This window comes from Centruroides vittatus, unplaced genomic scaffold (genome assembly GCF_030686945.1).
Source record: "Centruroides vittatus isolate TY-2023 unplaced genomic scaffold, ASM3068694v2 contig_620, whole genome shotgun sequence".
Taxonomy (NCBI): Eukaryota; Metazoa; Arthropoda; class Arachnida; order Scorpiones; family Buthidae; genus Centruroides; species Centruroides vittatus.
In genome coordinates, this window is record NW_027122381.1 from 842,365 (window position 1) to 863,546 (window position 21,182).

The 21,182-nt window shown below is 30.9% G+C and overlaps 1 protein-coding gene across 18 annotated transcripts in view; it reads right to left on the reverse strand.

The window, feature by feature from the left end:
• Positions 1-7,502: 7,502 nt before the first annotated feature.
• Positions 7,503-21,182, reverse strand: part of LOC136979409 (ankyrin-2-like) — a 376,384-nt gene continuing 362,704 nt past the window's right edge. For 17 of the 18 annotated variants that reach the window (XM_067275362.1, XM_067275361.1, XM_067275359.1 and 14 more), the window contains 3 exons: positions 18,546-18,656; positions 9,669-9,738; positions 7,503-8,968 (listed from right to left, as the gene is read on the reverse strand). In XM_067275362.1, the coding sequence (XP_067131463.1) occupies positions 9,677-9,738; positions 18,546-18,656 (173 nt within the window). In that variant the 3' untranslated portion in view covers positions 7,503-8,968; positions 9,669-9,676. The remainder of the gene's footprint in view (positions 8,969-9,668; positions 9,739-18,545; positions 18,657-21,182) is intronic. The other variant, XM_067275364.1, reaches the window with a different exon arrangement.

Sequence of the window (21,182 nt, forward strand, 5' to 3'; positions counted from 1 at the left end):
CTTTTCCGGCTGTTATTACGGAGGGATCGTATGGCAATCCGACAAAAAATAACCCCCAAGGTTTTTACATTTTTGGACTTAGGACATCTTGAAACGTCGAGAAATGCAAAAAAAAAAAAAAAAAAAAATTCTGGGTTTTTTCTGTTTGTATGTTAGTGTGTGAGGGAACAGGATTTTGTTCACCCTCTTTGAAGCTTAATAACTCCCGTGCTTTTTGTCGAAAATTTCTGAAATTTTGCGGGAAGGTTTGCTCATTAGGCGGACTATTAAATTTTGATGGTTATAGGTCGACGGCCGGATGGCCGAGCGGTAAAGGTGGCAGCCTACCGCTCTGGGGGACCCGGGATCGAATCCGAACGGGTCGAATAATCCCCAGGAATTTTTCGGGGGGTGGTCCGTTCGGATATGTCGGGCCCCGTCCCTCACCACCCGGTCGCCCCATTGTGGGCCTGGCCGAACCCATAATGGGCCTACTAAAAGAGGCCCTCTTGGTGCCCACAGGGCGGAAAGAGTGACGGCCGGATGGCCGAGCGGTAAAGGTGGCAGCCTACCGCTCTGGGGGACCCGGGATCGAATCCGAACGGGTCGAATAATCCCCAGGAATTTTTCGGGGGGTGGTCCGTTCGGATATGTCGGGCCCCGTCCCTCACCACCCGGTCGCCCCATTGTGGGCCTGGCCGAACCCATAATGGGCCTACTTAAAGAGGCCCTTTTAGTGCCCACAGGGCGGAAAGAGTTAAAAAAAAAAAAAAAAAAAAAAAGGTCGCGGGGCGGGGAGGTAATTGGGGTCGAGTGTATCTCCATTAGGGTCGGACTTAATGACGATTTTACTCGTTATTCGCATTTACAAGTTTTGCTTTTATAAAACTCATCCTTACCCTAAAAATTAGTCTTTTTGCCATTTTATAATAGTTAAAAATAGAAAAAGTTTTAAAATAAAATATCGTAACAGATGGCGCCACCAAAATTTTAAATGTTGCCGGGAAAGTTGAGAATGTCTAGATGATGGCTCGCTGTTTTTTGGTTTAAACCAGAATACTGCAAAATATTTGGTGCCGAGTGCTAAAGGCATGGGATGGCTTAAATAGATATTTTATTCTAGATATTCTATGCTGAAATGGAGTATGTCTTATATGCCATAAAATATGGTAAATTGATTTCTTCTTAACTATATTAAGTAGAAAAGTGCATCAGAACTAATAGGTTCAGGTGTGGTGAATCAGAATATATGAAATGTGTAGAGTGACAAACATAAGTATTGGCTACCTAAGGTAAATCTAACCGTAATATAATTGATTATGAAACCAAAGTTTTTAAGTTATATTATTATTTTGTTTTTATTTGTATAAATACAAAATTTATCCAGGGCTATGTCGATGCCCTTTGACATTACATGATGGCTAAGCACTGCAGAAACTGCCACGCAGTTTATGAGATTGATTTGGATAAATCTTAACATAATGATTTATACATATGGAAGAACCACGTGCAATGAAAGAGGTCCCCGTGAGTGAGTGGCGGCGGGCCCGCTGAGCCCGGAAGCGACCGGCCGACTCGTTGCGGAACCTACGACGGATACGACCCGTACTTGGTTTTTGCTTAGAAATTTTGCTTTCCAATTGTTTTATTGCATAAGGAATTCGATGTTCTACGTATTTGTTAAGTTTCGTACTGTTCTGATCGATGGTTCCTAACATGTAGATCAAAGTAATGGTAATGCTTATTTTTTGTACGTGAGCATAGTTAAAATACTATTTAAAAGTTTTTTTATTAGATAATGTTCTGTTAGAACGGGAACGGATCTAGAGCGGCGATTCTCGACCTTCTTAGCTCCGCGACCCCCCAAATAGTAAATATAAATAAAATTAATGTTTTGCGACTCCCCACCCAAAGGAATAATAACGGTAAGCCTTACTATTACTAATTGAATTTTGACTGTAATTATAAATGTAAATTTTAATCCGTTTAGTGAAAATGTCGTTGCTGCCGCTAAGTTACCGGTCGAGATTTGCGACCGGTTCGTCGAAATGTCTGCCAACAAAATGCTACGACTGCAATTTATATCTGAAGATTTAAATACGTTTCGGCACAAAAAACAAATGCAACCATCGCATTAATTTATTTTCTTTACATGTGTACTTATTGTAAATAAAGTGTTTATAAGTTTATAATAAATGATTTTTTCTCGTAAAGTGATTTCGTTATTGTTTCGCAACCCCCGGGTTGAGAAACGCTGATCTAGAGGGGTGTTTACCTCAAATATATTTTTATTGTAAACAGGAGCTTCATTATTTTTTAGGGTGATCTAGCTGATGTGGTTTCTCGGCGTAATTAATTAAGTATCGTTATTTCTCAAAAACAATGCTTTTATTAATATTTTTATTATTATAAATGCAATAAAACTGAAAGGTTTTATTGCATTTTTGTTTAAGTTTATGTAATTTAACCTATGTTAAGTATTAAATCAATAAAACTTTTATTTATTGTTAACTTTTATTGTTTATTGTTGAATTCTTCATTAGAATTTCATCTGTCGGTTCCTCAAAATATTAATTTACTAAAATATTATTTAAGAAAATATATACAGTATATAATTCTGTCCTACACTCCAATATGTCTTAAATCAGTGGTGCTCAAACCTTTCACCTGGTGGGCCAAATTGTACTTAAGTATTTGTGACCCACCTACTTACTTATGTTGGTAAGTCACAAATATTCTGTATATCCTGTATGTACAAAATGTAAGCTTATTTCTATTGTGATGTGTCAAATATGTTTGCAGGCCAGATTAACCTGTGCTATGAACTAGTTTGGCTCGGGACCTTTCTTATACGATGTTAAATTTCACATAAATGTTTTTTATATAAATTTATGAATTTATGTAAATTTAAAGATTCATATTCATAAATTACGTAAAATATAAAATTTGTACATTTTGTTAAAAAGAGACTTCATTTAAGAAGAATCTAGAATTTTTTTTTTTTTAAATTAAAAAAAAATTGCTGTTAACAATGTTATAAAAGAGTCATAATGAGTCAACAGCTGAAAACTTCAGTGTAAAACAAAATTTTTTTAAAATTTATATTTTGATCATATTTTGTTTAGAAATAATGTTTTTGCTTACTTTTATCCAAATACAAAAATTTACTTGTTGGCAGACCAAAGTTAAGCATTAAAGATGAGGCTTTGCAATCAAATGAAACTTTATTAATGTGAATGTAATGATGTTGGTAATAAGTGATTACAATACTAGCACAAGAACAATTTTTTGTGGGACAATGGTACAGTTTAAAGTAGCCTTTAGTACCTCGTGGCTCCTCTTGCTTGGATACAATTGATAATATACTCAGGCATTGAGGCATACAGGCATCATAAACAATCCTGCAACAGATTTGCCTTTGGATGTTGCAACTGTCACTTCAAATCCCTCATATTTGTAGATGACCAAAGCTGGCATCCTATCTGATCCCACAAATGCTCAATGGATGATAAATCTGGAGAACTGGGCAGACCAAGGAAAAGTAACGCAATGCAGATATTCCCGGAAAATCCTAGCTGCGTTCGGCAAGTGTTATCTTTCTGGAAAATGGCCGTTTGCAACCCGCCACGAAAGGCAGCGCACGAGGATGCAAGATTTACCGAAAGTATTGCCGTATCATTAATGTTCCTTATGCTGTACTGCTGTAATGAGAGACAACTTCTTAAATTAGGCACCAGTAATGGAGGCAGTGTGCCATTCATCAGTAAAGGCAGGATTGAAGTCCTCCATACTCTTAACATGATGGTTGCCTGTTATCAAATGGAACTGGAATTTGTTGCTAAAGTCAAAAAAATGCCAAATTATAAAACTTTAACTCTCATCCAAGTGTGTCAAGTTTTGTGACATCACTTGGTGTGTTGTATCTGGTGGATCTATACAGCAAATTAATGCAATTTTTATATTTTTGCTGATTTTTATGCTTGACTATGATTATATCTTCAATTTCTACATATTATCTACTATCTAACAATAAAATATGTATGGGTTTAAAAAAATGAGATTTTTATTTATATTTTCTGTAATTTGATCTGTAAATGCAAAAAACTAAACATATCAAATATCAATTCACTATAAATAATTTCAACATTTACTTATTGACATCAGATTTGTTAAATTTTACAGGATTGTATTATTTTTCAACTTCAGGGTAGTTTTGTTCATTTTCTCCATCCAAAGTAATGGGCTCTGCTGGTTTTCCACTGTGAAGTACAACAAACTGCTAGTCATTTTATTACTTTGTTTTCAAAAACTACTTTGTCAGTAGAGGGTTAAATACTGACAAATTGTTCTCTTGTACTCGGGAATGTTTTCTTTTAAATTTAACAACCAGTATTGCCAGTAATGAAGACTATAATTTTATTTTTAATAATTTAAAAAATATTGATAAAAATTATCAAATAAATGTGTGGATCACAATTACTAAATGATATCGCTATGCAATAAACGTAAATTTTAATTGTTGCAAAATTGAAAGTATTAAATTTCTTATCATATTCTGATTGTGAGAGTGGAGTGATAACGTCGTCGAAGCGAGAAGATCACAATGTGAAAAATAGCCGAAATGGCTTATTTGAAATGAATTGGGATTGGTCCTGTCATTGAAACCAGAAGAAAAAGATAGAATATTCTACATTGTTATTTTATTGAATTGCAACTGTTATGTGCAACAATTGAGAGTACAGCACTCTTATGCTGAAAGAGAATTTACTGCAGGTGGTAGTACAGTATTGTTTTTTGTAAAATTTCAAGATTTGCAGAAACAAAAAAAATTACAGCTGATATGTTTGATAAACACTCCAAACGATATGGCAAATTCTTGGGTTATGTAAAGGCTATAATTAAATATTAGAAATTAATTAATTTGACTACAGGTAGGCAATTATGTTTCCATCTCGTATTAAATTTAATAATTATAAATAGTTAATTTTTAATTCGGACGTTTCTAAAATTTAATTTGGAATCGGTCATTAGATTTAATGACCCAAGAATTTGGCATATCGTTTGGCGTGTTTATTATATAAATGGGCTATGGTTGTTGACGTTTATAAGTAATATGTGCGAACACAAGTTTGGAAAAATATGTGATCGCAAGCGACAGTAAGATGCTAGCGGAAGGAGTGCTAAACAGACTGATGAGCGTGCCGCATGCGTACAATTCGGGACTTCCCCTCTCCTCGTCACTCGTCATGCGAAATATCTCTCGTTAAGCGAGGCAAATTTTTACAATTTGTTTTGCTCGTTATGCGAAATACTCGTCGTGCGAGATGCTCGTTAAGCGAGGTTTCACTGTAATTGTACCCTTTATCAAAAAGAAGAATTTACTTATTCTTATGTTTTGAAATATAAGAATAAGTAAATATTATAGTCATAATATAATATTAGTTATAATATAATTAGTTGAATATCAGGTCAGTTCATAAGTCCATGAGCATTTTTATGACCCTGAGAAAAATCTTGTTTTGCTGTTAAAAATGTAGTCTAATGTGATAATTTTTACACTGAAGTGTTAAATTGGATCTCATTCATATAATACTGTTCAGAATTGTGAACATTTCAGTTGTTTATTTTTGTTAAAATGGAAGTAACTGATGAATATAAAAGACATGTTTTATACTTTCTATTTTTAAGTGGTGAGAATGCTACAAATGCAGCCAAAAAAATAAATACTGTACATAATCAAATCGTAATTAGTGCAAGGACTGCGCAGAAGTGGTTTGAAAGATTTAGAAACAACGATTTTAGTGTGGAGGATAAGGCTCTTACTGGAAGACCCGTCGACTTTGATGACGATGCTCTCTCTGCACTAGTCGAAGCAGAACCATCTTTAACAGTTGACGAAATCGTGAAACTTTTAAATTCATCCCACGGAACCGTTCGTAGACACCTACGACAAATCGGAAAAGTTTCAAAGATAGGAAAATGGATACCGCACGAACTGTCAATAGCTAACCGACAACAACGTGTAAACATTTGCACGTCTCTTTTATCCGGTATTGCTTTAGAACCTTTTCTTGGTAGGCTTGTTACTGGAGACAAAAAACGGATCCTCTATAATAATGTGACGAGAAAAAACAATGGATGGATCGCGACAAGCAGCCAAAACCGACTGCAAAAGGTGGGTTGCATCCAAAAGAAATTCTTTTGTCTGTTTGGTGGGATATGTCGGGTGTAATTCACTTTGAGCTGTTAGAACCTAATCAAACAATTACAGCTGAAATGTATTGTGAGCAATTAGAGCGTTTAAATGAAAAATTGAGAAAAAATCGACCGTCGTTAGTGAGCAGAAAGCGGGTTCTCTCGCAGCATAACAATGCCAGACCACACGCTGCAAAAATAACTGTACAGAAACTCGAAAGCTACAACTGGGAAATTTTACCTCATTCACCATATTCGCCAGATATTGCTCCCAGTGATTATCATCTTTTTTGCAGTTTGCAGAATTTTTTAAAAGGGAAAACTTTTGAAGATGAGAACAATGTAAAAAAGGCTATTTCTGAATATTTTGATTCAAAACCGAAATCATTTTACGAAGACGGGATTAAAAAGCTACCATCGAGATGGCAAGAAATTGTACAAAATAATGGTGAATACATTATAGATTGAAATAAAATTTAATTAAAATTTTTTGCTGCTTTTTTTGTAGATAAAAATATGCATGAACTTATGGACTGACCTGATAGTATGATTTCATGTAGTTCATCAGTTTTTAAAACAAGGATATTGTATTTATAGAAATATCTATAATCTGTCAGAAAAGAATAGACAGTGAAGACACAAATGTGTGATAAGCAAATTCTACATGATATAATCTAAGAAAATTGAAATATTTTGAAACTCCATATAAAGTGACAATATTAATATACTTGTAAAGATAACAAATGAATTTTCTAAATATGTTGATCCATTTGTTTAAAGCAGAAATAAGTTGTAAGTCATCATTTAAAATACAAAGTGCCATTTTACAATAGATAAATTTCATATTTTTGAACTGAAATATGACTTGCACTAAAACAGGTTTGAGTGTATTGACAATATGCTTACGATAGATGATTATTTTTACCCGTTCGTAATGTTTAAACAATTACGAAATAGAGCAAAACATTAAAAAAGCCGTATTATAGCAATATTTTTACAATTTTTGGGAATTTTTTTGTTTTGATGTATATATGTTAGACTATTAGATTTTACATAAAATAGTACAAAAATATTGGACCGAAAAAGTGTAAAGAAGTTTTTAGAAATCGGATATACTTAAAATTTCAAGCAATCGAATCTCGATTTGTTTGATTTGTGTGTGTATATATACGATATGATTATTCACTTTAATAATTTTAACTCTTTTATTTTTAGAAATTTTTAAAAATTTGCATATTGTTTTAATAAATGAAATTTGAACTGAAATAAAAATATTGATACAAACAGGCAATATGATATTAATTTATCAAAACCTACTAAGAAAAAAGTAAATTTGTTTTGTTTTTATTGATTGCAATTCCTAACATGCTTGTGATGTTCACATATTATGGTTTCATGTAATATCAGTCCTTAAAACAAGATATTGTATTTATAGAAATGTTCTTAAGACAATTTTACCACGAATTTGACTGATGATCACAGAAGAATTTGACAGTTAATAATTTATAACACTTGCTGTGTTTGGAAATGATTGTACATAAAATACAATTCACATCACAGGCAATAGAAAGTTAGCTAATTACGAAGCATGATTCTCGAAAAAGCACGACCGGAGATTGCGTCTGATACAATTTTAAATTCGATTGAAAAATTTCGGAAATGGCAAATAACGAGTTGCGTAAAAATTACCGTTTTCGTCACTTATCTTTTGTTAAAAAACTCTCGAAAGTCAGAATCTCACGACGATTTAAATTCACATCATTTTCCTTTATGTTTAGTACAAAATGCTTTGGCTGTATAATGATTAAATTATTATTGCAAGTTACACATATATTTCTAAACGACGGTTCGACTCAATGTTTAGCGTATAGTAATTGCAGGATTTAATAATTGTTTTAATCATATATATTTTTTATATGCATTGTAACTTTCCATAATTCTTTAATATCAAGCATTAAAGGGAACAGTCTGATGTTCTGAAAAGTGAATTGCATATTTAGGCACTAATGAAATATTTGGGAATGATGTCTAGCAGTGAGCAACACATAAATACAATGCAAATATACTTTGTATTTGCTCAAAGGAACTTTTGTAAACACTGTTTAATAGAATGGTATTCCCAAGAAATGATAAATAAGTTCATTGACTTATTTTACAATATTAAATTGTTCACTCAGCTCAATGATGACACACATTAAATGCCACAGTATAAATTATATTTGCATAATATATATATGTGTGTATATATATTGTAAAAACTCTTGGATTCACAAACATCCCACATGTTTAATTTAAACAAATGGAAGGCATTTTCATATCACTATGATGAGATGCTTTGATCACAAGAGAAAATTCAGAAATTATAACTTAAAAAGATTACTAAATTTTATATGAATTTCAACTTTTTGAATTTTAAAACATTATGTACAAAAAACATAAATATTAATTGTTATTATTTCCTGCATTACTTAAAGAAAGCAGGATGTTAAATGGCACAGTTGTCTATTAAAACATTTATACATAAACATATTACATAATCAATAAAGTCACAACCACAGGCTTTCAATACAAGAAACTTAAACATACATATTGCACAGTGACTTAACATATATAACAACTGTGTTTAGTGACAAAAATATACATGTATATCCAAACAAAAAATTATTGGCTGTTTTGAGTTAAACAAAGCTCTACATTATATTGAACTGTAGAATTTCCAAATGTTTTTGCCCTTTTTTAAAAAAACTGTTTTATATAATGACCATTACAGCATGATAGATTGTTATCAGCAGCTCTAAATAAAGAAGGAAAAGTAAATTGAAATTATTAAATTTGAAATCTTTTCCTATATAACACAAAATAAAAATTTTTAACTTGGCAATCGTGTATTTTAATCAAATCTACGGAAACATTTTCGACTAATTTTAATGGCCGTCGTTGGGCTATAATATAATCGAACGCCATCCAAATGTTATCGGAAACGTCGAATCTTTCGAACACAAATTCGAAAACGTAGACTCGAAATGCAATTGGCTAAAAGTCATAATTTTTTTACTAATTAATGTTTCCCAATTAAGTAAACAAACCAAAACTCAGGTCTACTTAAAACTTGACATCTCCATCCAACTACTCCCTAATTAAATTATCTTATGAAATCTGATACCAAGCTCTGCATGCTTCAAAACAGTGGTCTGGTCCTTAAAATTAATGGAGAAATGGTTGAAAATGTTCCCTTAGATCTAGTTAAAGTACATAATTGCTGAGTTAAAATGCTTTATTTTAACTTTTCCTACATGTATACAGGATGACTCAAAGCTAAGTTAACCAATGTGTATTTTTAAGAATAATTAAAACTGATTTGGAACAATTGCATGTTACTATTAATAATTAATTTCTTATCAATGAAGTTAATGAATTGTAAATAACAACATGCATCTTGGTTAATTTACTTTTAAGCTATCTTGTATATCTATATATATATATATAATTCTTACTCTATATTTTATAGCTGTTTTGCACTTTCTTCGGAGTATCCGTTTTTGCTGTCACTCGGTGGTTCAACTTCTAATAAAATAATAATGAAAAAAATGAAACATTTTCATATATTTTTCAGATTCAACAGAAATTTTAATACAAATAAATTCAAATTATACTAAATTATTTATATTAAATTATTATTTGTATTTCAACATATATATATAGCTAAGTTGAAGAAATCAATAGATTTATTTCGAAAGTAATCTTTTTGGACCTATTTGATCTATCATCAGTTCTTTGTGCAGAACAAAATATAAATGACATTCAACTACTCAAAATTAGGTATATGTTAATAAACACTGCACCTAAAACCAATATTTAGCAAGAAAAAGAAACTACAAGAAAGCAGATGCTTTCATCTGTGTTTAATGGGCATTATTAGGTTGAAGATGGCTGTTAAACAAAGACAAAACATTTGCTTTCTTGTAGTTTGTTCTTGCTGGATATTGATTATATGCGCAGTATGTTTATAAATGACAGCCGAGCTTAGAATAATTTACATTTAAAATTTTTGTGTAAAACAAAATTTAAAATAGAACTTGAAATTTAGTATTATTTAAGTTTATAGAATAAAATTCAGAATTAACAGTTGTGATTATAATTTGATTATGGAAGTTGTAAAATTCGAAAGACTAACGAATAATAATTGTAATTTAGATATGAAATGTTTTAAAAATTTATAAAAATATTACAAAATGTAAATGTTACAATATATACAACCACCCATGTGTTTAACTTGATAAACTTGGAACATTTCTACAATAAGTGGAAAAATCTGAACTATAACAATCAGCTCAAAGTTACTCATATGTGTATATCTTGGGCATCATGGGAATTAATTAGTATATTTAGAGAAAATGAGAATAGACAATTGTTCTAATAATCTAAGCTCAGAGAGCAGTGTTGTTTCTTTAATTAAAATAGGAATTTTCCTCATAACCTGTATGGCCAATTCTAAAGTCCAAAGGGATAGCAAAGTAAACGTTGCCAGGGTTTCTTTAGTAACTGAACTGTAATGTGCTTTGATCCTTTTAGATAAGGTCCTACAAATGAACTTAAACTAGAAAAAGCTAATGTAGAAAGAACTAGCTCTGTGTTTGACCAGTTTAATTATGTATATTCCAGGCTTATTCTTGTTATTGATTTAATCTGTTCCTTCTTAAGATTTGCATCATTGTAATGATCTCTTAATGCCTATATGTACGAGTGAATTCTGTACATAAGGTCTTAAGATTAAAGCAAGAAATCAAGAAATCTATCTGTGACAGTATAATAGTCTGAATACTGTTTGTTTATTATTCTATTAGCTTTAGAAGAAGGGTTAAAGCATGCCTTAATGAGACCTGTGACATTTCTAGGAAAGTCTTGTTGAATAGAGATAATGATAATTCTTTCTAACTCTTTATTCGTGTGTGCTGCGAGTGTGGAATGTGTTATGCCAAGCTGCCTATTTGTATGACAATAATATCACATGACTTCCAGTGTTTAAAGGAATCAATTAATGTTGGCTTGTGAAGCACTTTAACGCAATACCGTTGATCAGATTTAAAAATAGAAATGTCTAAATAATTTATCATTGAACTAAGCTGTTCTAAACCTAGTCTAATACCTGTTAAGTTATTAAAGTCACTAATACTTGCCAGGTGTTTATAGCATTCCAGTTTGAGACCAAAGGCTGCAATGTTTGCATGAATATATAGGTGCTACTGCTAGGAGCCTCCAGCAAGGATTAAGGAGCACAAGTAAAGCCTTGAAAAACATCTCTCCAATACAATGCTTCCCACCATTAGATAAACAAGTGCAAGTAGTTTGACAAGGCATGCCTCCTATACTATGATGTAGACCTACTTAAACTAAAATACTTAGAAAGAGTTGAAATCTACAAAACATTCAGGAGAAAGACAGCAATTAATTTTAAAGAAACAGACTCAATTTCATCAGCTTGGAAGCACTATTTGAGCTTGCCTAATTCCCTTCAGTGGTATTTTTGTATCAGACATGTACAAGTCTTCATGTGCTTGAACTTTGATTTAAAATATTCTGTTCCAAAGTTTTAATTTTCTTGTTCCATTCTACATTCTTTCAGTTAAACCTGATAATGTGTCAGTACTCTCGACGCAAACCAATTTGACCTACTTGAGGGACCTGCCCAATAACCATAAAATGTTTTACGGTTCTTTGTCTTCAACCCTTTCTTTATTCCGACTGCGATCTGTCGACACGAACGAAGGTACTCTCCACAGTTGTGCAGGGACTTATACGTATATTAATCACTTGATCAATTAAAGATGTTTTAATCACTACAATGTGTTTCGTCTGTGTGTCTCTCCACTTTTTTCAGATTCACGACATAATGTCCATGTATATATATAAGTAATTTTTTTTTTTTTGCTGGTTATTGGTGTTTGTAATGCCATTTATTTATGTTGAATTATTGTTGATATCTTCCAAGAATATTAAATATATTTTTTATTATCCGAAATATATAGCATATCATCTACATACTGTATCTGCATATTAATTTGATGTGGTCCATATATTTATTTATTACCAAATCCTCAACCCATTTAATGATACTCTCAGGTATATTATTAGAAATTGGAAAGCCCAAGGGGACTCCAGAACACTGTCTCATCTAAAATAAGATTAAACAATGAGAGATCTAAAAATTTTTATATTTTAATTACAGTCTATATTCATTAGTGTTTATGTTAATGTATGCAGAAGCAAGATGACTCTGCAGACCCCTTTCCCTTCATCTCCTAATCTTTTATCTAATCTATCATTATTACTTCTTCTTTCATTTCTATCAGGGCTAAGCCAGTCAACAAGATAGACACTTAATCTTTATCTTTACTCCTAATAATAATAATAATAATAATAATTCATTAGTGTGTTAAATTTTACAACTAACATATTGAAATTCTTCTAATCACAACTGTTAATTTTAATTCAATTTATATAATGTAAAAATAAATAATGCATTTAAATTTAATTTAACAATCTCAATTATTAACTAAATAAATTTAAATAAATTCAGTTATTGGTAATTATTCAGTTTTTTAGTTAAATAATAGATTTTTTAAATTATTGATAATTAATGAACCTTAAAAAATGTTTTAAAAATTAATTTATTTTTACTTCATTAAAAATTATTAAATTATTAATTAATTACAAATGTAACTAAAATTATTACATAGAAGAAAATTGCATTGTGATTTTAGCAAAACTGTGATAAAATCAATAAAAAAATAAAAGAATACATTTATGAAAGGTGCTTCATTGCAGCTAAGAAAAGTAAATTAAGCATTTGTCTTTCTTCCTTTCTATAACACTAATTCTTTTAATATTTTCAAGCTTTATATTGGATCATTATTAAGCTGTAAGCAACGTAAGCATTCGTAAAATTAACAAACATTAAGAATAAAACAAAAATATGTAGAAAAAGAAATATAGGAATTTAAATACTTGAATCTCTTATCAAATAACTTAAAATCAGAAGAATTAATTACATTAAATTAATTAAAATACAAAATTTACAAGGCCTAAAAGTCAGGTAATAGAGAGATTTTTAAGTAAGATTAAAATCAATTTGGGATAGTTGCATGTTGTTATGATTCAATTATTCTCAATGAAGCAGCTGAATCCCAAATAATGAAATGTAGCTGTTTCAAACTGTTCTTGAAATAACTTTAAAATATATCTCAGGTAAATATCTCACTAAACAACACCAGGGTGAAGTCATCTACATACCAAAGCCTGTTACCAGTGTGACACTCAAATAAAATATGAAAGGAACAAAAAAACTGTACTTCACAAACATTCTTTTCATTTTTGTAAGTACAGTCTTTTTGTTCTTTGTTTTTGATTGTCACACCGGTAACGGGCTTTGGTACGTAGATGATATCTTAGTTAATTAGCTTTTAGGCTACCCTGTGTATATATAGGTCATTCTTCTCTACTTATTAACATTTAAAACATTCTTCTACATAACTGATAATCATAAGATTGAGGTTGTGTGAGTAATTAATATTCTGTACCTATTATTTCCCTACTTTTATACACTGCTGCCCATTAAAATTTCAGCACTATGATGGAGACAGGATTGGGTTGAAATTTGCTAGATTAGGTTATATTGGAAGATGTAAATGAATTCAATCTCGGCACATATGCAAATTTGGTGCTTGCATAATACTGACTAAAGCATGACTCCACAGGTATAAAAGTCAGTTCACTAAACAAAATTCCAAATATTCTGTCAGTGAAATCAACTGTTGCAGTGCTGCTAGTATTTTTTCATGTCACATCACCAAAAGAGAGAATGTTATGAGCATTTGACAGAGTTTGAAAGTGGAAGAATTCTTGGACTGAGAGGAGGAGGTCTGTTGTATCATGAATTTGCTTCATGTGTTTTGTGAAACACAGTACATGGCAACAATGGACAGTGGAAAGTTTCACACAGTGTTGTGAAGGATCATGTGCTCTAATGTTTACATTTGAAAGGGAAAGCATGACAACGATAAACTGTACAGCAACATCCATAACAAGTTAAATAAATGTACACCTTTCACGGGTCCAGCATAACTTTTAATTCTATAATAAAAACGTTTTCGATCCATAACATTGGCACAACAATGGAAGATGGCAACATATCAGAACATCTTTGCTAGCACCGGTCACTGCCAGTTGCTGCAACAAAGACTCATAGTTGGCCATCTGTTGCTATGACTTTCCTTAATCCTACAGCACAGATGCTCTCGAGAGGCTTCAATGGTGCCAATAACAAAGACACTGAAATGTTGAATGGGAGCAAACTGTTTTTTTTAATGAGTCTCGATTCAGTCTGATGCATATGACGGCCGGATCCTCGTTTACAAATACTGTGAGAATAGCCTCTGGAAGGGGAATTCTACAGTGTCATACCAGTCTTACCCACAGTGTGATGGTTTGGGGTGTTATAGCATTTCATTCATGCTCTTGACTTCTAAGCATTACAAGTATGTACCGTGAACAATCAGTGGTACATCATGGAAATCTTAGAAGCTGAAATCTTCCTCTTCTTACAGAGATGGTCTATAAGAAGAGGAAGAGGCTGACAGCCTCTTTCAACAGGATAATGCTTGTCCCTGATATTGCTCATTCTATCCAACACTTCTATTCTTGCCATGTTTAACATCCCTGGCCTCCTTTTTTTTGCCTAATTTATAGCCAATAGAATACATGCAGGCTGTCATTGTTCTGTCTGCTGTAGCTTGTATCATATCCTAAAAGTTAATTTCACAAATAAATTTCATGGCCATAACCCAAGTTTTTACTGGTGTTGCAATTTCAATGAACAGTAGTGTATATTCTCTGTTCTATAAATGAATGAAGATTTTGTATATTGTGCAATAATAAATTAATTTTTAGTGTATAAAACTGATTTATTTAATAACTGAATAACAAAAATTGAGCTAATTAAAAATATGTTTAGTAATGAATAAATTAATTTATGATCAATATTTCAGAAATGCTATTTTATACAAGCTAAAGGCCTTTATATGAAAATAGAAAGATATCAAAAAAGGTAACAAGTTAGATAACTATTTTTATTTTTGTAAAAGTTTATCAAATTTAGTAGATATGAAATTACAAGTAATATAAAAAGACTAATTTAGAAACAATTTCATAATACTCTAACAATCAACTACAGAAATTTGTTGTTTATTTATTTATTAAATTTTGAAAGAACTTGAAAAAATCATTTTAAGAGTATTCAAGAATATTTATTACTAGAATACTGTTTTTCCATTTCTTATTGTTAAAATATCATACTGCAGCACATAAAAATATGTAATATTATTGATAAAATTTTGTATGTAATTGTAAATTAAGATTTTTTACTTACATTTTCTGAATTCTAATAATTTAAGTTAATTAAATTGTAACTGATTAATAAGTTTGTTTAAAGCTATCATAAAATGTAAATATTCATATAAACGTTAACAGAGCTGCTATTATTAATTTTTATTCGTTGTCGGTAATAAATTAACATTTCTTATAGACCAATATCGGTCGTATTAAACATGGAAATTAAAAGACTAATACGAGTAATGCTATTATTAAAGTGCATTGTGACTGATGGTTGTCTGTTTTACATTTATTACATGAAAAATATTGTAGTATATGGTTTTCTGTCTGTAATCTATGATTTATGCATTAAAATACCTTCAAACTTTGATGGTACAGATTATAGGCCATAGCATATAATCTACAATAATTTGTCCATAAAATAAAAAAAGATGATAAAATCATTTTAGCTTTTTTTTCATAAGTTGTCTTTACGTGATAAAATGTGATTGGGTGCTTGTTGTCTATGTATCGGACAGAGATAGAATACACGGGTGCTGACGAGTCTATTCGCTTCCAATTATGAATACATTATAATATAGTGTTATTTATATGTCCATCCGCTCACCAATAAGTATCTCCAATTAAAAAGTTTTAAGTTTTTATCTTAAGATAATTTAGCTTAGCTAATTAATAATGATTACCAGTAATAATGTGTGACTGTGTCACCCCAACCAAGAATTACGAGACTCGTTCTCTTCATTGTTGATATGCAGAAAGTTTGTTAGATCTAGGAAGTTCAAATAGAGGTACTATTCAATTATGATATTTTATTAATACAATGATTCAGGAAAACATCAGGAAGAAAAAGTTGAATATGCTTTTAGAAGTAGGTGACATTAAAGAATACTAATCGGCCGAAGTGGAACTTGAACCTGCAACTCCCGCATACCGTGTGGATGCATTGCCAGTTATGCTACCAGGATAGCATAACTGGCAACCGTAATAACTGTCATTGGTTATATCTTAGACTTATAATTCTTTTCTTCTAGTTTAATCTAAATTAATTAATTAAAGAATATTAATGTTTTCATTCAGTTAATGGGCCATCTTTAGGTTTGGCCAGTTGAAAATGGAATACCAGTGTTGATAAGAAAGGAAGATAACAGGACAGAGTAAACAAGTGGGAAGTGGACTATGACAGCAACAGTTGTTTCGAATGCCAGTTGTTTCGAATTCTCCAACACGTACACTCCTTAAAAGTAAAATCACAACACCTCAAAGGACTGCATATTCACATTGCAGAACTGGTAGAGGTGAGAGACATATGCAAATAATTAAAAGAACAAAGATATGCAACAGACACCTGTTTATTCAGTAACAAATATGGCTTCCGTGGGCAGCTATATAGGATGCTATATGGCTAGACATACTATCAATGAGATGATTAATGGTTGCCTGAGGTATTCCTATCCAAGCTGCATCCACTGCAGTGTGCATGTTGCCTATGGTATGTGGCACTGGACTCCAGTGCATCTCACATTGGATGAGGTCCCACAGATGTTCAATGGGAGAGAGATCGAGTGAGGCTGCCAGCCAGAGAAAGATGTAAATTTTATTTGGACTGGTGAGAATGCCATGCAATATGTGGTCAAGCATTATCTTGCCGGAACACCGTGTAGGTACAGCCTGCACCAGCGGTTCATACTGGTCTGCTGTCACAGTACCAGAAATGCGCACTATAGCTGTCTACCGATCAAATATGGGGTATGTGACAACTGGGTGATTTCACAATGGGGCAATAGGCAGGTGGACAACCATCATCTGGGCAACAGAAACTTAAAAATTTTTGCACGATTAGCAAGCGTACGATTGGGCAGATATCATTGCATATGTCGACATAACATTCTAAGCTAAGCATAATACATCTTAATTGGAAATATTTATCGGCGAGTTGACGAACTCGTAAATAGAATATAGTGTTATTTACAAGTGGAAACAACTGGGTCTTTGTATTCTGCATCCAATTGATATATAAACATCAAAAAAATTATTTTAGAATCATTTTTGAATGTGGAAAACTTATGGATTATACATAGTGACTTATGAGTCACTATGTATAATCCATAAGTTTTTCACATTCAAAAACCAAAATTGAAAGTTTTTCACATATAATCCACAGATTACAGACAGGAAATGACAATGCTGATATTTTGATATTGTTAATGCCAAAATTTAAGATGATGCGAATTTGAATATTGTAACTAAATACTGTAATTATTTTAAAATAGTTAATGTGTCAATAATCTGAGATAAAACTGCTAAAATTTAAAATCAGAATGCAGACCTAAGTTCATATTCTATGAAATATAATAGACTAAGTTATTTTTAGAATAAAATGAGAAAGATATAAAACTGCAATAAATTTAGTTTAAAAATATATGCTTAGATATCCTAATTTTCGAACAAATTCCTTCGTTTAATCATTATTCGTACAGCTCGAAAATAACCCTGTTTATAAGGTTTAATCGATCGAAATTCAAGCTTTGCATATGTTCTTGTGATTTAATAATGCTTATACTTGTAGTACATTAAGATCATTGTTTTTTAAAATAAAATTTAATTTATATATTTTTTTTTTTTTTTAGAAATTTGTATAATTAAAGAAATCATATTTCCAAAAAAATTCCAGAATTTGATCAATATTTTTAAAAATTTTTATATCTGTTCACTTTATTAAAGACTTAATTGTTTACATTTATCATTAAGATATGAAAAATAGAGATCACAGCAAGAAAATTCTTTATAAAATAATTATTATAGGACAATAGCTAATTTAAATAAACAAAATATTGATAGCAAACAAATGGTAGCTGTGACTGCAAGATTTAAATAAAGAGAAAAAAAAAAAGAAGCTAAGTGAACATAAATAAATAAAAATATTGGAGCATCAATTAGATTGCAACCGTCTTTTTTTTTTTTTTTTAAATATGAATTCTAAAGACCTTTAAATGACGAAGTGCCACGCTTAAGATAATCTATTATTTCGTCTTCTTCCGAATCAATAGCATCATCTGAGTCATAACTTTGCACCAATTCTTTATTGTCTATTTCTTCTGTAGAAAAAAAACAGGAAGAAAGGAAACAATATATACTTAAACTGAAATTTTAAAATGAACATATTTTAGTCTTACTAATCACAACCATTTGCTTGCAACAAATAGCTATAAAAATTATTATGATATATATGTATATAAGCTACATTCTAACAAAACACAAAATCAAGATGTGTTACATAATATATTATTAATAATAATGTTAATTACCAAATTAGAATCTATATAAAATAAATCATAAAATAGAAGTGTTAGCAATTATCAATACACTATATATATGGTGTATTGATAATATATATATATATATACAGGGTGGGCCAGCGAAAACGAAACGGCAGAGTGTTCGTGTTCGTCCAAGCAAAGCGCTCAGACAGGTCGATTTTACTCTCGAGGGGACATCTTTTGCAATAAAGTTTTTGCGATTCTGAATACAACAGACAACAAAAATTTAAAAACTCATTTATTTTGTATTAACTAAACAAACATTTATTTCGAAAAAAAATGTTTGTTTAGTTAATATTCAGAATGGCAAAAACTTTATTGCAAAAGATGTCCCCTCGAGAGTAAAATCGACCTGTCTGAGCGCTTTGCTTGGACGAACACGAACACTCTGCCGTTTCGTTTTCGCTGGCCCACCCTGTATATATATATATATACACACACACACACACACACACTTTTAACTTTTATAAAAACTTTTGTAATAATTTATTAAATTTATTTTTTATGAAAAAATGATACTAAAATTAAATTATATATATTTAATTTAATTTTAATCAACTTTTAAAATTCAATATAATTTTTTTTTGTAAAAAATAGTTTTAATGAATTATTACAAAAGTTTTTGCTTTTAATAATTTTTTTGAAATAAAGAACTATTTTAAAATGATGGAACATTATTAAACATAAATTGTTTCTCAGTAGCAAAATGAAATACATTTTGTTTTCTTTTTCTTGTATCTTTCGCATACATACTATTTTTAGTTAAAAACTGACTTTGCAATATTTTTCACCATACAATCATATAATGGCATAACATTCATTTTTAATGCATTCTGTGCTTAGTAAGTAAGATACATATATAATTTGGCAATAAAATAATGAGAATTCTGTAATAAATACTTCACTACTTAAATGCACACAAAATTATGCCTTAACATTTTCACAGAAGTCTCATAACAGTTATATCATCTCTTCTGCTAGCCTTGGAAACATGGATATCCTTGGATAACTGTTTCCTCTCAATACTGTTATTGTTATGATTGAATTGATATAGTTTTTGCTATTACTTCATTCTTTCTCTTTACGTCTAATGATAATCCTTATAATTTTCATTATGTTCAAATATGGAACGAGAGCATATATTTCTCTTCGAAGCTTAATTGTATTTTCTTTCAAAAGTTCAATCTTTGCTTCCCGGTGATGACTTTCTGAGCCTGTTTGTACGCATTCTCTCTGTCTTGGAACATGAGTTTCAATTTTAGGGAATGTAGTAATTGAATCAGTTGTCAAATTTCGTCTTTTTTCATTTTTCCTGATGCATGACCAAAGTTTTCCATCTTTTCTAGTCTGTGTAATTCATTCTATTTTTCAACATTGTCTCAGAACATTCTTGTTGGATATAATCACGATATCATCTACTTCAAATTTAGGACCCTTAGGTTTGGTTGACACCATGATATTATTGTAGATCTTGTATTCAATGATTACTAAACAAATTGAGAATTTGTTTCTTCCTTTTCAATTGTTTTGTTAGGTTCTGTTTCTTTGGATTTAGTCTAGATTGGATAAAGTTGTTAGTCTTTTTTCAATGAGGAAGTGTGCTGATATTAATGGCTGCCTTCATCATGTTGCTGTAGCATTATGTTATTGGACAGTAGCTGACTGCTGCTTCAATTTTGATGTGAATTATTTGTATCTTGTCTTGGTTTAATTTTGCACATCTAATCCTTTCTTTTGTTTTTTTTTTTCTTTCTTTTTCTTGTATCATTCTTCCCTTATATCCTTTCCACCAAGAAGCATATTCTATGATATATTTACACATCACTCCTTTCTGGGAAAGGATGCTATCTGCTCGTGCTTTATTTTTTGGACTCCAAATTTTCACTAATTCTTTTGCCATGGTTTTGAACATTTTTGCATTGTATATGTAAATTGTTGCATTAATGTCTCTCCTGAAAAAGCATTGTAGACAAAGGATAAAGTGTTCCAACATCATGTGTTGCACCTGTTACAAATACAAGGCATGTGTTGTTGCACAAGTGAATAAACCAATTTACAACTTAATTTAAAACAATATATGATCTTAAAGTACTTGATTCAATCTTGGATTTTGGCACAATATGATTGATTGACATAAATTTTGCTATATTACTTTATTTCTCTATTTTTTTCCTTACATATGACAACAACCGTTATAATTTGTATTACATTTTAATATGAAACAACAAGAGTGCATTTTTCTCTTTAAATCTTAAGTGCTTTTTCTTTCAAAAGTTAAGTCTTTATCTCCTGCTGACGACTTTC